The sequence below is a fragment of the Cyanistes caeruleus genome, chromosome 7 (assembly GCF_971803275.1).
Source record: "Cyanistes caeruleus chromosome 7, bCyaCae1.hap1.1, whole genome shotgun sequence".
Taxonomy (NCBI): domain Eukaryota; kingdom Metazoa; phylum Chordata; class Aves; order Passeriformes; family Paridae; genus Cyanistes; species Cyanistes caeruleus.
Genome location: NC_141707.1, coordinates 23,466,249 through 23,482,058, shown reverse-complemented (window position 1 = coordinate 23,482,058; position 15,810 = coordinate 23,466,249). Strand labels below are relative to the sequence as shown.

General features: G+C 38.0%; 1 protein-coding gene and 1 long non-coding RNA gene across 4 annotated transcripts in view; one reads left to right on the top strand and one right to left on the bottom strand.

The window, feature by feature from the left end:
* The window catches only part of LOC111932142 (uncharacterized), a 100,509-nt gene that overhangs the window by 20,612 nt on the left and 64,087 nt on the right, over positions 1–15,810 (top strand). The window lies entirely within an intron of this gene.
* Positions 12,362–15,810, bottom strand: part of LOC111932130 (sodium channel protein type 2 subunit alpha-like) — a 69,083-nt gene continuing 65,634 nt past the window's right edge. The window contains exon 29 of the mRNA XM_086896812.1: positions 12,362–15,647. Within this exon, the coding sequence (XP_086752938.1) occupies positions 14,455–15,647 (1,193 nt within the window). The 3' untranslated portion in view covers positions 12,362–14,454. The remainder of the gene's footprint in view (positions 15,648–15,810) is intronic.

Genomic DNA, 15,810 nt, shown 5'->3' with positions numbered 1-15,810 from the left:
TGAGATGAAATCTGTAAAAAATGCTAGACTAGGTTGATAGAGTTCTATTTTTCACCAGATGACTAGGTTTTTAACAAAAGCTTTTCTAAATCTGTGTCATAGTTGAATTTGAGTGTCTGTTATAGTAATTTATAAAAGTGGAAGAAGGCATTCTCATCTTTAACCTGGTAAGTATAGTAATTTTTTGCATGGGGGAAGGCAAAATTTTGACTCACCAGGCTACCAAGCTAGTCTTTTATGAAAATATTTAATGTAATCATTAAACCAAGAATATTATTATATTTACCAATTACCTCTCCTTTGCCCCCTGACATCTCCTTGTCCAAATCAGCTACACTGGCGTTAAAAGGTGACCCAAAAGAGGGTCTTCTTTTTTCAGAGATCAGCAAGTCTTCTGCTGATCTTGATCTCCCTGTGACATAGCTTTGCACCTAGGCAAATTCATGCAAGGACTCAAAACAGCAGAATATCTGCAATGCTTTCATGTCTATCTACTGCTTAGATTATCTTTGTCTGTAGACTTTTTTCTGTCTGAAAAAACATCCCAAGTGTTCATTAGAAATTTTTTTTTCCTCTTGAAAAGCATTTTGGTGGGACATCATAAACTATTGAGGCATACTTTTTATTGCTATTCCTTCAGATTTATTTTCTCCTTTTCCGAAGTGGAGATGGCTGTTTTACTGAGGCTTGCCCATAAATATTCCAGGTTTCATTTCTAAGAATGAAGCTAAATCCTCAGTTCTGCTGAAGAAAAATGTGAATCCTTACCACAATACTTACATGAGTGATACACATCATGGCTCTAACAATGATGGTTTAGAAAGCTATTTGCCCCTCCTTTGAGTCCATTTAAATGTTTTTATTGAAACACACTAAATACGTTTTGCAAAGACATAACCAGAGTTTTGATCTCCAACTTAGTTAAAAAAGCAAAGTGTTTTATACACATGATGTCTCTATATTCGTGTATTACTTCTATCTTGTAGGAATATTCCTATGAAAGCACCTCAGAGTCTTATAGCTTTGCAAATAGTCATTATCATCAGAGATGAAGAAAAGTGTCTTGATGGATTACACTGAAATAAATTATCTGTATACAAAATAGAATTAATGTTTTACCTCTAATTATATAAAGAGTTTCCACAATTCATGACTAGAGAGAGATTTTTATTAGAGTAAGAACAAATAAAGAACATGAAGTGTGATAGAAATTTGTGAGTTTCTGCCAGGGACCAACATTTCATGACACTGTTGAAGTTAATCACCAACTAAACTTACATAATTTCATTATATTGTCATGTATTAATGTAACAATATTCCACACAGAATAGAAAGAGTTGTTTGCGTTTTAGAGCTATATTTAAGTACATTTAAGAATTTTTTTCTTTGATGGTCATAATTTTCTAGCAATTTTTATATATCTATAGGGAAATAGAATTTTGATGTTTGTACCACTGCAGACGCCATTTGGACTTTACCTTTGGATTGGCACTTGCTCTATGTGGTATACAATTTAACTGGCAGCCAAAGCAGTAATGAAGCTGTTACTCAGCACCTCATGGCCAATCTTTCTTCCTGTGTTTTAAAAAGAGGGGTTTTTTTGTTTGTTTTTTAAAAATTACACTAATTTATTATGAACTTAAATCTTAATTTATACCTATGTTGTTATTTGTTTCAAAGTGACCAAGTTTCCAGCCTAGAATGTCTGTCCAACTAGAATTACAACTCTATCTTGGGTAATATTCCTCTATGGTTACTTCTTTAGGAATTACAATACTCATTGTGTATGTCTTATTTACGAGATAGTAGGTTGTATTTGTGTCTCTCATTTTTACTTAGAAACCTTTAGGTATTTTATGTACAAATACAAGACACTAACTTGTCTGTAATATATTGCATGGTTGATAATAAAAAAAGTGTATTGTAATACATACCCACAAGATGGCAGATTAACTTTAGCACATGTGACCTTTAGCATATGTTGAATATGTGTGGGCATGAAGATTTTATGTTTATTGATGCCAGAAAGCCTCTGTCTCCCTGTTAAATGGGTATATATTGGGAGAGTGACTATGGGCAGGGTGCATAAGCACCTCACCTTTGTGCAGTTGTAAGGATTAGTCAAAATTGAAAGAATTAGTATCAGAGAACACTGAAGCACTCCTAATTTCTCCTTGCTTTATCAAAACTATGCCTTTCCTGCTAACCGCTTGAAAGATAAAATGTTTCTGTTTACAAATGATGTAGTAATTGATGGAAGAACATCTGATACAATCTGTGACACCTATGACAAGGTGTTTCAGTGGAGGAAGGAAAAGCTGAGGATGTCATCTACCTGGGTATTACTGAAGAATTTGACACTGTTTTCCACAGTATTCTCCTGGAGGAACTTGCTGCTCCTGATTTGTGTGTGTGTACTCTGGGTAAAAAACTGGCTGGGTGACTGGGTCCGGAGAGTGGTGGGCAATGGAGTTAAATCCAGTTGGCTGTGGTGTTCCCCAGGGCTCAGTACTGAGAAAATACTGTTTAATATCTTTTTTGATAATCTGGGCAAAGGGATTGAGTGCGTCCTCCGTCAGCTTTCAGATGACACCAAGTCGGATGGGAGTGTTGATCTACTTGAGAGCAGGAAGGATCTGCAGAGGGATCGGGGCAGGCTAGATTGATGGGCCAAGGTCAATTGCAAGGCAAAGAGAAAGGTCCTGCACTTGGGGCAGAACAACCCCAGGCAGTGCCACAGGCTTGGGACAGAGTGATTGGAAATCTTTTCAGGCAGAAAAGGACCTGGGGTGTATTGATTGACAGCTGAACATGAGCCAGCTGTGCCCAGCTGGCAAAAAAGGCCAATAGCATCCTGGCATGCATCAGCAGTAGTCTGGCCAGCAGGACCAGGGCACTGACAGACACCCTGTACAGGGCACTAGTGAGGGCACACCTTGAATCTTGTGCTCAGTTTTGGGCCTCTCTCTCCCAGAAAGACATTGAAGTGTTGGAGCATATGCAGAGAAGAGGCAGCCCAAGTGAGTAGATCCATAGGAGATCCAGGTGTCTAGTGGCTTTTTCCCATGTAAGAAAATAGAGATTCAGCCCAATTCAACAGTGAAACTCAGAAAACTTATCTACCATCCCTGATGGTAAATCTCAAGCACAAAACAGAGAATTCTGTAGCTTGCTTTTTAGTCCTCACTCTCCACCCATTTCAGGGAACTTGATGAACACTGAAAAATCCTTGTCAGTCTGTATTTCTTCCTTGAGGAAGCCCAGTGTTCTGGGAAGATAAGAGAAAGGAGATACTCCCACTGTGGTTGCCCAGTGCAAGCTCAGCCTGAGGTAGGGGCATGCAGCCACATGTGAGAACTGTGAGGTGCTGCCAAATGTGTGCCTAACCTGAGGTATAGGCTAGATATCTGGCATAAGGAGGAAATACTCTGCTCCCGTTACATTTAGGCTGTCTCCTTTCTTTGTTGGGATGCATTTCACCTGCTTGTTTCATTATTTATAGTGTTTACTGCTTCCCTTCTCTGAGTGGTGTTGTGCTAGTACTTTAGCCAGTTTCTCTGTGATTTTTGGTCAGCTAATATTTGGAGTCAATACCAAAACTGGCAAATTGCTGCAAGCTGGACATTGTTAAGAGCAGACAAGCAGTATGTAATAGTCTGTGTGTGTTTTCACAGGAATAAAAGCGATGTGTGTTAACAGTTGCAGCCTATTTTAAATTCTGTTTCTCTAATGTCGGCATTCTCAGCTTTTCGTCATAAAGCCTCCTTTTTTATGATTTTATGACTAAAATTGCATTTTGAAGAGTGTGAAGCATGTTAATTCATGTAGATTTTCAAGCCACTTTGTTTTATCGATTCATTTTCATATGCCATTATTAATAAATCTGAAACTTTCTTCAGATTTTATGTTTTGAAAAGTGTTGTCATTTTCTCTGGTATCTGTTTGAATCAGGCTATTCGGAAATGTGCTGTATGCATTCAGCAGCAGCAGCAGCAAAACAAAGCTTTGCATTCTGGCTCATTGCCTCCATTGCAGGGGCAGACAGGTGGTGATGTCTTGTCACCATGACTACATACAGCCCTTAGGGAGGGCTCTTGTAAGATGATAGTAATTCCTGAATGGGGGAAGGGCATGAAGATATTCTCCTTTTAGCTGTGTCTTCTTTTGTATGGGCTACACATGATTACATGCCTACCCTGTCTACCCTATTATGTGTGTGTGCACTCCCTCAACTGCAGAAATGCAAAAGAATCGATCATGCAGACAGTGTGATAGAGGCTGCTTGCATTTGCCATTTTAAATCTCTACATGGATTGGAAAGGCAAGAGGACAATCATGAGACAGTTGGACTGCCTTAGCTTTTGCGCTGTATTGACCAAAGTTTTTCCCAGAGTCAGGCGCTTCAGAAGGAAAGGTATACCTACATGCTGAGGTGAAAACACATTAATAAAGCAGTGGTTTAGGGCACTGGTGTGAATAAGAACTCTGTGGCTATGACCACTTCTAGCAGCCGAAAGTAGATACCCATGGAAATGTTAATGAGAATAGAAGGGAAAAGTCCTTTGTCTCAGTCTTCCTTCAGTATATCCCAGGAATTCAGGTAAGTAGAAAGATGAGGTTGGGTTTTGCTTAGGACGCAGATTTTTGCTTGTGAAAGAGGTCTTACAGAATTTTCAGTGATGAAATATGGTTTGACCTTGTTGATGTCATAGCAGAAGAATGTGATTGCATCTTCTTTGGCTTCAGATTCAAGTGGGTCATAAAAGTGCCACCTAGTGAATTGCCAGTATTTTCCTTCCACATGCTTTGTGTGGCTTGACCTGGAGTGGCCTCATTTAAACTTCTGCGATCTGCCAAGACCACAGCTGGAGTTGGAGTTGCTGCAGGATACTTGTCCTTTCAATTCCACTCCTCCTTTGCAGCAGCACAAGTAAACACCTCTGCTAGAGGAGGAAGTGAAGTGCTTGAGTAAAGAGTAGGAAACTTGAGAGACATGTAAGAGACCATAACCTCAAAAAAGGTAAAGGACTGTCAGACTTGAAGGATCCAGAACAAGGTAAATAAAAACTGGGAGTTTTTGTGGTTTGCATGAGTGAAGTTTTATATTAAGGACCTTGCAGCTGTCACTTTGTATGTCTACACATAATACCTGGTGAAGATGGGTTGTGGAAAAGAATTTGTTTTCTGTGATATTAGTAATATTATTCAGTGTTGGAGTTTTCAGCCTAAAGTTCAGCCAGGAATGTTGTACACAGACAACAGGAAAATGTCCCTGTTTCAGATTAATGTAGCCTGGCATAAAAAAGGAGAATGTAGAGCTCTGAGAGAGTAAAGATGGAAAGAAATCCTACCTTTTTAATGGCGAATTAATTACAGTGATTTGACTAAATGGAAGAAAGGACTCCAGCTACTACTTCCTTGAAGAATTTAAGTCCCCATGTTAAATGAGAGCTACTATCTGGATCTTAGTTTCCCAAGGGAAGCAGCTCTGTGTATGTTTTCACTGCTGTGTAGCAGTGTGGGAGCAGTGGTGAGCTGCAGAGAACAATTGGTCTCCTTTGTACTCCATCTTCAGATGAAGCATTTCCTTCACTTTGCTGTTTGTTCCCTGATTTGGGAACAGAAAAAAGCATTGACCTAGAAAATATAGGAATATCATTTTACTGTAAAATATTTACAATTTCTAGCTTCAGCTAGACAAATTCTGCAGAATGTGTATTGGGAACAGCCAAGCCAGCAAACAGCATTGTCGGTTACATATTTTAATCTGAAGCAAAACAAAGGGCTTTTATATTCTTGTATATATGAACAGTCTGAAAAATAGAATTATAATTGTTAGAACAAAAAATACAGGCTCACAAAATCACTTTAAGAATTTACTACCCAGCCATCAAATTGCCTGTTTCGTTGACAGTATAAATCACCTAACTAAAAAACATTGCATGCTATGGACAATTATTCTGGGCTTAACTAAAAAATGGGGGGCTTTGTATTTTAGTTGCCTACTAAATTTTATGACTTGATTTTCATGACAATCATGAAGACATACAAGGTGTCAGTGTCAGAGTTCTGGTGAACTCAGATCACAGTATGAAGATAGGCTAATCATGCTGGATCTAGGAACTGAGAGTTGCCCTATAGGCCCACTCGATGGAGGCCAAGTACCCCTTCCAGCTATTTGCACTCTATAGATTTCAATGTATATGGGCAGCAAGCAGGGTGTTGCTTTGTGTCCCCATGTGGAACTCTTGAAATTCTGCTGTGTGAGGAACTCAGAAGGCATGGTAGAGAATGCAGGTGATTTAAATACTACTGCTGCCTATTGCACAACCTGGATGTACCAGGTAATTTATTCTTATTCTTTGATAAAAAAAGAAAAAAAGAAGAAGCTAAATGGAGAAGTTATAGATTTTAAGGCTAAAACATATAATTGAAAATGCATGTGTAAATGAGATTCTAGGTTGAAATGCTGCATTATGAAGTGAAGATTTACAGTAAAATAAAAACTATTGCTTGTCCTAATTTCTGAACAATCTCTGCAACACATGAATTAAGGATGTGCCTGGTGCAGATGGGAGATGTTAGTAACATCCTTTCTACACAGCACACATTCATGGAAGTAGCATATGCTCTGCCACTTTTGTTTCATCACTTTCAGAGTTTGAAAAGAATGTGCTGTTCCCTGGACTTGCAGTAACAAATTCCCATCCAAAGAATAAATGATACCTATGGTACATGTCCTACATGTTAGGATTTGACTGTATCAATTAAAACTACTATCCCCTTACCCTCTGTGTATTTTTGTGTTTATGCATTTCCTTTAATGTTTCTTAGTTGAGTGAGAGAAAATTTGTACAATTTTCACATTGCATGCTTTCACATGCTTTTCAGATCTTTCTCTGCATATTTGCATGAAGAGGTAAGATAAGGCTTTTGATATTCCGCAGAGATAAAATCTGTTATTTTTTTCTGGGTCAATCAATTTCCCTCCTTAGATCAGAGCTGGGATCTCTGAAGTGTATACCAGGACTGAGCTTCCTGCAGTCATAAAATTAGACCCATCACTGTCATACCCTGTAACAGCAACAAGAAGAAAAATTGAAGAAGTGTAAATTTTTCTGGCTGTTCAATTCAGTCAGTCAGGTCCAAATCTCTGGGAAAGAAATTTTTAATACAATTTACAGTGTTTGTGTAACATAATTAAAAAACCTGTGCATATTATCTTTGAGTATAGCTGCTGTTATATGATATGTTGTTAAACTGCTTCTTTTGGTTTGCTGGATGTGATATCACTGCATTAGGCTGAGGGAAAAAATGGCATGACCCACTTCGATATAGGATGACAGATTTCACTCATTAAGACTGTACTTTGCTTGTATTTCACTATAAGCATGTACCTGAGGCTATGCCTTCTGAAAGCAAACTAAACACTTCTCTATCAGGAAAATGGTGAGGCGGTGTTTGTGATCCATTTACAGACTACTAGGGTTTTAGAATAAAGAGTAAATATCCCTGTGATACTGAAATTCCTGGTATAGAAAAAACCAGTAATGCTATGTAAGGTCTGGTAAGTGCTTTTTTTATTTTTATGTGTGTTTCCTATAAAAACAATGAATACTTTTAGGGGTGATAGTGTTTTCCCTGTTACCCCTTAATGTAGGTTATGAGACAAAAAACATTATGTGGCTTTTATTATACAGGAAATGTACTTGAAGTGTGGAATGCTTGGGAACCAATGCCTGCTTTACTGTTATAAATTGTTCATGATATGTCTTTTCATATATGCATCAAACATAGCACTTGCTGCAGAGATGCATGTGATTTGTCTTCTCTCCTGAGAGATGGTAATTGGCTTCAATTTACTTAGGATACTGCACTACAATTTTTTCTCTTAGCTTAGCAAAGCCTCATGTTGCAGTATGTTTTCTTCTATGAGGGTGAGGTATTTAATTTGTAAAGTGGTGCAGAGTATGTGTTACATTACAAAGATGAAACACATCCCTGCTCTGTGGTGTTTAGTGGAAACATATCACAGTACTTCACCATTCTCCTTTACCTTTTCTTGTCTTATTATTAAATTTTATATGAATTAATCATGATCTTTTAGAAAACATCCCTTGTAACAAGCTCAGTAATTTGGACATATGACTAATGAACTCTGCTTTCTATGCTCTTTGTCTACTTACAATTAAGAATTTCTGTGGTTTTGAGCTTCACTCTCATGGTATTATCTGTCTTTTCAAAGGCTTCTCTTTTTTCTAGCCAAGCATTCTCCAAACTGGCAAAAAATAAGAAAACATACAAACTTATTTTAAGTGTGAGGTTTTTGTTGTTAGTCCAGTAATCTTTCCTGCTCAGATTTCTTTGTGTTTTTTTCCATTTTACGTATCTAGATGAAGAACTAAAGAGATGAACATAAAAATCACAACAAATGGCTCTTCAACAGAGTTAAGCTTGGAAATGTAAATATCTTCACACAATTGTGACATATAATGTAGCAATAATAATAATGTATCATGTCATATACTAATGATGAACCCTCTGGGCAAGGACTTTCCTTATTTTTTAATTCAGATTAACCTTCCAAAAGATTTAATTTTTTTTTTTCGGTTAAATACAGTATGCAATTTATAATGGACTAAGAAGTGCTGAGTATTCACCACTTCCTTTAATGCGTTAATGAATTTCACAGTAAATACCTTTGACTACTCAGGATCCTAACTTCCCGTTATGTCAGTCCTGCTTGTCTTTATTGTGGCCAGTTGGCTTCTTGGAGGAAACAGTTGGGGGTTTTTTCCACCACACACTGGACTTTTCTTCTTTGTTAAAATTACTTCAGTGCTGAATTAGCTCCAGTTAATTCTGCAAGCTCGTTACTCTTTTATGACTGTGCACATGGTAGTACTGCTGCATTAGCTCATGTGAGGCACTGGGACTTCTGGGAACACTTGCTTGGGAACAGCATTAAGCTGTGCTGACCTATGAATTAATTTGTAATGTACTGAGCAGGAATATGTCTCCTTTCTGAGCATCCATGTGGAAATTTTTTCATCTGAAAACTCATTAAGGAAAAGTACCAAGTAATGAACTTATACTAGGAGAGTGAGTTAGCTCTACTGTCAGCATTACTAATGCTCTCTTTTAGGCAATATGTGTCAGATAAGAAGTTTAATACAGAGGGGAAGGTATTTTGTCTGTGGTTTGACATGTTGAAAATTCACCTGGATGTGGATCAGTATAGTCATACAGTGAGGATTTTAGGAGCTAATAAAATAAGGAACCATCTTTTGCTGACTGGAAACAATGGAGGACTTACAGTGGGGAAGGACTACCAGCACAATATGGTAGTAATATAGAATTGTGCTTGACTGAAGTAGCCATCACTACTGACTTGCCTAGTAGCATGTGGAGAGTTCTTCCAAGTGCATTTTCCATTCAAATGCATTGGAAGGATGAGAGTGGAGTAATGTGAGGTTTAAATTATACAAATTCAACTGATTTCTGTAAGAAAAGGAATAGGTAGGAGGGAAGAAGTTGTTCACAGAAGCAGCAAAGGGTAATTAGAAGGACATATGTGCCCTCAAAGTGATCCTATTTGCAGACCAGGTTGAACCAAGAGGGTTCAAGAGGGTTGCAAGACCCTCAGCCATTTCTGCTAGTTCACCCCAAAAGCGTGTGGTTTTGCACATACAGTGCTTGGTAGTGAAGATGGATGCAATAAAAAAGATGGATGCATAAAAACCCCACTTTTTCAGAGTACTGTAAAAGACTCCATGTTCCTGAAAATGAATGATGAGCCTTCATTCCTCATCAGAACATGTGCTGTCCTGTTCACATAGAAAAAGTTCTGCAAATTTTGCAACTAGGTGTTGGTTTGAACAGGTAATATGAAAAGACAAGAGTAAAATGAAATTGTTAGACTGAAGTCAGGAACCGAAGAAGCAGAAGAGCTCCAAAAGTCTCTGGAAGAAATTGAATCATTTATAAGGTTAGATGAGTTAGTCAGAGGAGCAGTGGAATAAATAATATATGCAACTTTGACTTCAAGGATGTACATATTGACATTAGCACAAGCTAGAGGAGTCTCTCATTTAGGCCTGCAGGTCAGGTGCTTGTAAGTATGCCCAGACAGCTAGGGAAGGCCATTTCTTGAGCTTTAACCCTGTATTCCAAGAGGGCCAGAGACCATCTTCAGGATCTAAGGGTATGAGAAGGCTAAACAATTCTTAGTCAGGCATTTTTCTGATGTAGGGGAAGCCATTCATGTAAGCACACAGCTGGACAAGCACACCATGTGATGAGCGAGCAACTGGCTCACGTTGGGTGCAAAGTGTTGTAATGAATGGGATGACATAAGGTTGGTGATCTGTCACTAGTGGGGTTCCATAGGGCACCATCTTAGGCCCTGTTCTCTTCAACATCTTTGTAAAGGACTTGGATACAGGATACAGGACTGGAAGGGGTATTAAGCAAGTTCACAGATGATACAAATCTGGGAGGGCCTCTTGACTCCCTTGAAGGCAGGAAGGCCCTGCAGAGAAATCTCAACAAATTAGAGGCCTGTGCAATCACCAACCACATAAAATTCAGCAAGGGAAAATGCCAGATTCTGTACCTGGGATTGGGCAAGCCTGGATGAATGGATAAACTGGGGAATGGGGTGCTGGAGAGCAGTGCCACAGAGAGGGACCTGGGGGTCCTGGTCACTGGCGAGTCATCAGTGCCCTGGTAGCCAAGAGAGACAGACATGTTTGGGAGGCATCAGGCACAGCATTGTCAGCTGAGCAAGGGAGAGATTGCCCTGCTCTGCTCTGCTGCAGTGGGGCAGCCTCACCTTGAATATTAGTGCAGCTTTGGTCACTGCAATATAAGACTGATCTGAAGCCATTGGAAAGTGTCCAAAGTGGGGCAATGAAGATGGTGAAGGACCTTGAGGAGAAGCTGTATGGGGCCTGGCTGAGGGCACTTGGTTAAAGCTGGAGGAGACTGAGGGGAGACCACATTGCAGTTAGAACTTCTTTGTGAGGGGAAGAGGAGGGGCAGCACTGATCTCTTCTCTGTGGTGACCAGTTACAGACCCAAGGGAATGGCCTGAAGTTGTGTCAGGGGAGGTTTAGGTTGGATGTTAGAAAAAGGTTCTTCACTCAGAGGGTGGTTGGGCACTGGAATAGGCTCACAAGGGAAGTGGTCACAGCACCAAACCTGACAGAGTTCAAGAAGATTTGAACAATGCTCTCAGGCAGGAGTTGGACATAATGATCCTTGTGGGTCCCTTTCAAATCAGCATTTTCTGTTAACCAGTGAAATATGGCTCCTTATTGCATGGAAGTCCAACTCAGAGACAGCTGCAGCGACTGCTGATGCTCAGTGTATTAGAGATTTTGATAGGCTGTAGTGTTACAATGGTCCATCAGTTATCTCATGGTTATAGGAGCAATTTAATATTTAGCCAAAATATGGTTAATATGGCATAATGTCCACAGAATAAGGAACACTGAAAACATGTCAGTGAGAAAACTCCAGGAATATTCTACTTACTGTTAATTTTGAAATATAATAATATATTTTAAAGTCAATAATTAATATAATGAAATAATAATATAATAAAATAAATATAATAAAATAAATAAAATAAATATTAGAATAGAATAGAATAGAATAGAATAGAATAGAATAGAATAGAATAGAATAGAATAGAATGGAATATATATAATATAATATATATAATATAATATATAATGATGTGTTTCAATGTCCTAAATCTTTCTGTCCTTGAACAGCTTAATGACATCCATATTAACTCAAACTGTGTTACATCAAGATACGTTGGTTATAAGCACTACTTGTCACAGCTGAGTGACATTGTTATCCCTTACTTGTGAGATCAGATGAGATGGGATTTATTAATTTTGAGAATTACCTGAATAAAAAGAATCACTATGCAACTAAAACCAATTTTTATCTGTTTGCAATGAGCAAACTGTCATTGGAAAGCAGACTTTCATTGGAAAGTCTGCTTGCATGTTTAAGACTCATAAAACATGGGCAACTTTGATAGCAGTACTGAGCAGTGCCTTTATGGCTGAGAAGGGCTTTTGAAGGTTGAGAGGACATTTTACGGTAGAATTGTGTGGGTGTCTTGTTTTATTCCCAGACAATATGCTGATAACAAAGAAGTAGAAATGGAGTTTGAGCAAAGTTCTCAGATTTTTTTAAAAAAATTATTTTACATAGAAGTTAAAATGTGAAGAATAAGGTGTTTAGCTCTGGGGAAAAAGAAAGCAATTCTTATTTGCACCGAAGTCAGTTTTCATCTTGCTTTCACCAACAGAAGGTCAGAGACAAAGCAAAATAAACACAATTTTAAAAAAAGAAATCTTTATTTTTTGGCTCATATGTAATATTGTTTGTGTTGTTTATGATAATAACAATTTCCTGCATGCATTTCACCAACACATTACAAGTCAAAAGCATTTGTAAAAGAAAGATTCTACATTTAATGTTAGCTTGTGTATGAAACACAAAATGTCCTGATGTCCTCAATTATACAAATGTGCCATTTTCTCTTGGGAAATATTTTATTTGTACAAGCCTAGTGCACTGTGATTCAAAAAAGAATAAGAGTAGACTATGTAAACAGACACTGCAAGATAGCAAGGATTTAATCAACTATGAGACTATCTTGGAACTTCTGATGCAAATATTGCTAGAAATTCGCACATTCCCCTAATGCTTTCCTTGCTATGTCCTGTAACTATTTGGAAACAAGCTGGGTTCCAGATTTACACAATTTACTTCACACTGGAATATATGCAAATATATTATTAAAACAAGATAGTCTACAAATACTCACTTTTTTTTCTCATAGTGTGATGATGCCAGTTTGGTTTCTAAGTGTGGTTAGAAAATAAGCCAAGTGAATGAGGAAAGAAATATAAGAAATAGTGATCTAAACTTGAAGACACTTTTCTTATATACAGAACTGTTGCCAAATGGTATTTCTTTACATTATTTATATATGCTAACCACATTGTCAACAGGTTTAACAGTTTGCAATATGGCCTGTACAGTCTGATTCTACACCATATAGCAGCCACTTCAAATTTAAAATGCCAAACTAAAAAAGCTCATAAATAGCTGCAAACTATTGCTTAATGACTTGAAATAATGAGGTCTGGTTGGACAACTTGATTCACTTCATCACTGACACATGGCATCCTATAGTGGAGACTGTGGACAGTGGAAGGAGCAAGGTACAGCAGCAAAAGCATTGACATGCATCAGTGATACTCTCCTAACTATGACACAGAATACAACATGTCCTGTTGAGCTCTTGAAAATTAACCATACTGTGGTACATATTTGATGCAATTCAATGCAGGAAAGCTATTTAATTCTATGATCAAATATGCACAACAGTATATTGTTAATATTTACATGGAAAAGGGTATTTTATGGATTGTCTGGATGTTGGAGATAATGAGATAAGACAGTAACCAAAGAATAGCCCAGGAAAAAAAACCAAATTGAGCTGTTAAAAACAAAACAAAAGAACTCCCAGATGTATTTTGGTGAAGCTATTTTTCCAGTGCAGAAACTGCACAATATTTTTTGAGCTGTAAATATTTTAACATAAACAAGAACTTGTTCATGTTTAATCATTCACATAAAAATAAGTCATTGCAGATTCCTGTAAATTAGAGGAGACTCTCCAGGCACATTAATCTGGATGCACATAATCTGGATGCAGCCATACAAGTAGTTAGAATACTTCGCATTTAAGAGCAAACCTGAAACATGGAAGTTCTTAAAATCTTCAGCTTTGTGCAACGTCATATTTTTATTTATGCATGATTGACAAGTGCAGCATGTCTATGCAAATCACTCCTATCTGTACATTATAGAGAATCTGAGAGTAGAACTCCTGGTCCTCATACCTCTTTCCCCAACATAAAACCTGTTACAAAAATAGTCACATATAATAGTAAACAACCTGTGAATTAAAAAATGATAAATACACTAATACAGTTTTTGTAAAAATATGACAAATGTGGCAGTTGCATTACAAACAGTGAAGAGAATTACTGTTCTACATGTTGTGGAAGTAAAGTCTCCTTTCGCACTCATTTCATGCTCCATCTTCTCCATGGAGCCACCTTTTCCTTATTCTTAGCAGTGTCAGCTGTAGTGAAAACAGTAACCTCTTGTCAAGTTTTTTACCCTGATTAACAGAGTTACAGTCTGATGATGGAGGTTCACTGTTTTGTTATAGGCACTGACCTTAAGTATATATATAATGTATATATATGCACACACACACGCGCGCGCACACACACACACACATATATATGTTTAAAAATGTCAGTTTGGCATAAATCTCCTGCAGGAGTCCAGTTGATGATTCATTCTCAAAGACTGTAAACAAGTTGTCCCATTAACAAAATTCTTAGATCATTATTTTTTATTTTCCCTGATGTCTTTACCTTTGTAGTTCTTTTCTGCTTTATCTTTTTCATATTTTTCTTTGTCTGGCTTTGTTACACTGTCATAAGAGGGTGGGGAAGTTGTAGAGGAACTCTCATCTGTTTTTTCTGGAGTGGAGTTCCCTTTTAGTTTATCAATAATTATCTCTTTTATAATGTGTCCATCTCCTTCTTTGTTTTTATTTCTATTATATATACTAGACACCTGTTTAACTTTTACCCTTAATAGGTGACGTCTGTAAGCACGCTGAATGATGACAGCAGACACCTCCTCCTGCTTTCGTTTCAGTGTGGTTGTAATTGGTTCATAGGAGACTTTAGAAGGATTGGCTGCCATAAATCGATCTTCCATCTGTATTCTGAGAGCATCCATCTCCCCACTTTCCCCCAGCACACGCTTTGTGAAAGCAAACAAGATGTCAAGGCAGTGAATTCGGTCACCGCTCACCATGGGCAGATCCATTGCAATAAGCTGGACTTTGTTTGGTTTTGCTATGAGAAGAGGTGGATCTAATGAAGCTGCAAAATCAGATAATTTACTATATTCTATGAATTGTGTTGCATCGGGATCAAACTTCTCCCAAACCTCATAGAACATCTCAAAGTCATCCTCACTCAAGGGTTCAGCACTTTCTTCAGTAGCAACACTGAAGTTCTCCAAAATCACAGCAATGTACATGTTCACCACTACCAGGAAGGAAATGATAATGTAGCTGACAAAGAAGAAAATCCCAACAGAAGGGTTGCCACAGTCACCTTTCACAGAGCTCCCTGGATGATCTTTATGGGGGTCACAGTCTGGCTCCCCACTGTTAAGGATTGGGGCGAGCAAACCGTCCCAGCCCGCGGACGTGGTGATCTGAAACAGGCAGATCATGCTGTTGCCAAATGTTTCAAAGTTGAACATGTCATCAATCCCAACTTCCCTCTTGACATAGGCAAAGTTGGACATGCCAAATATGGCATAGATGAACATGACCAGGAAAAGCAGCAGCCCAATGTTGAACAGAGCAGGAAGAGACATCATCAAAGCAAAAAGCAGAGTGCGGATTCCCTTAGCGCCTTTAATGAGGCGCAGGATTCGACCGATTCTGGCAAGCCGGATGACTCTGAATAGTGTGGGAGATACGAAGTACTTCTCAATCATCTCAGCTAAGAACATACCTAGGAAAAAGCGTGAATTATTAAAATAAAAAAAGTAATTAATTAATTAATTAATTATAGAAATATTTATTATTGCTTTTGCCAAAATAATCAGTACAGGGATTCTATGTTATAGCAAAAAATTATCCAAGTTATTATATTTTTACTGAAAGCTGTTAATAAG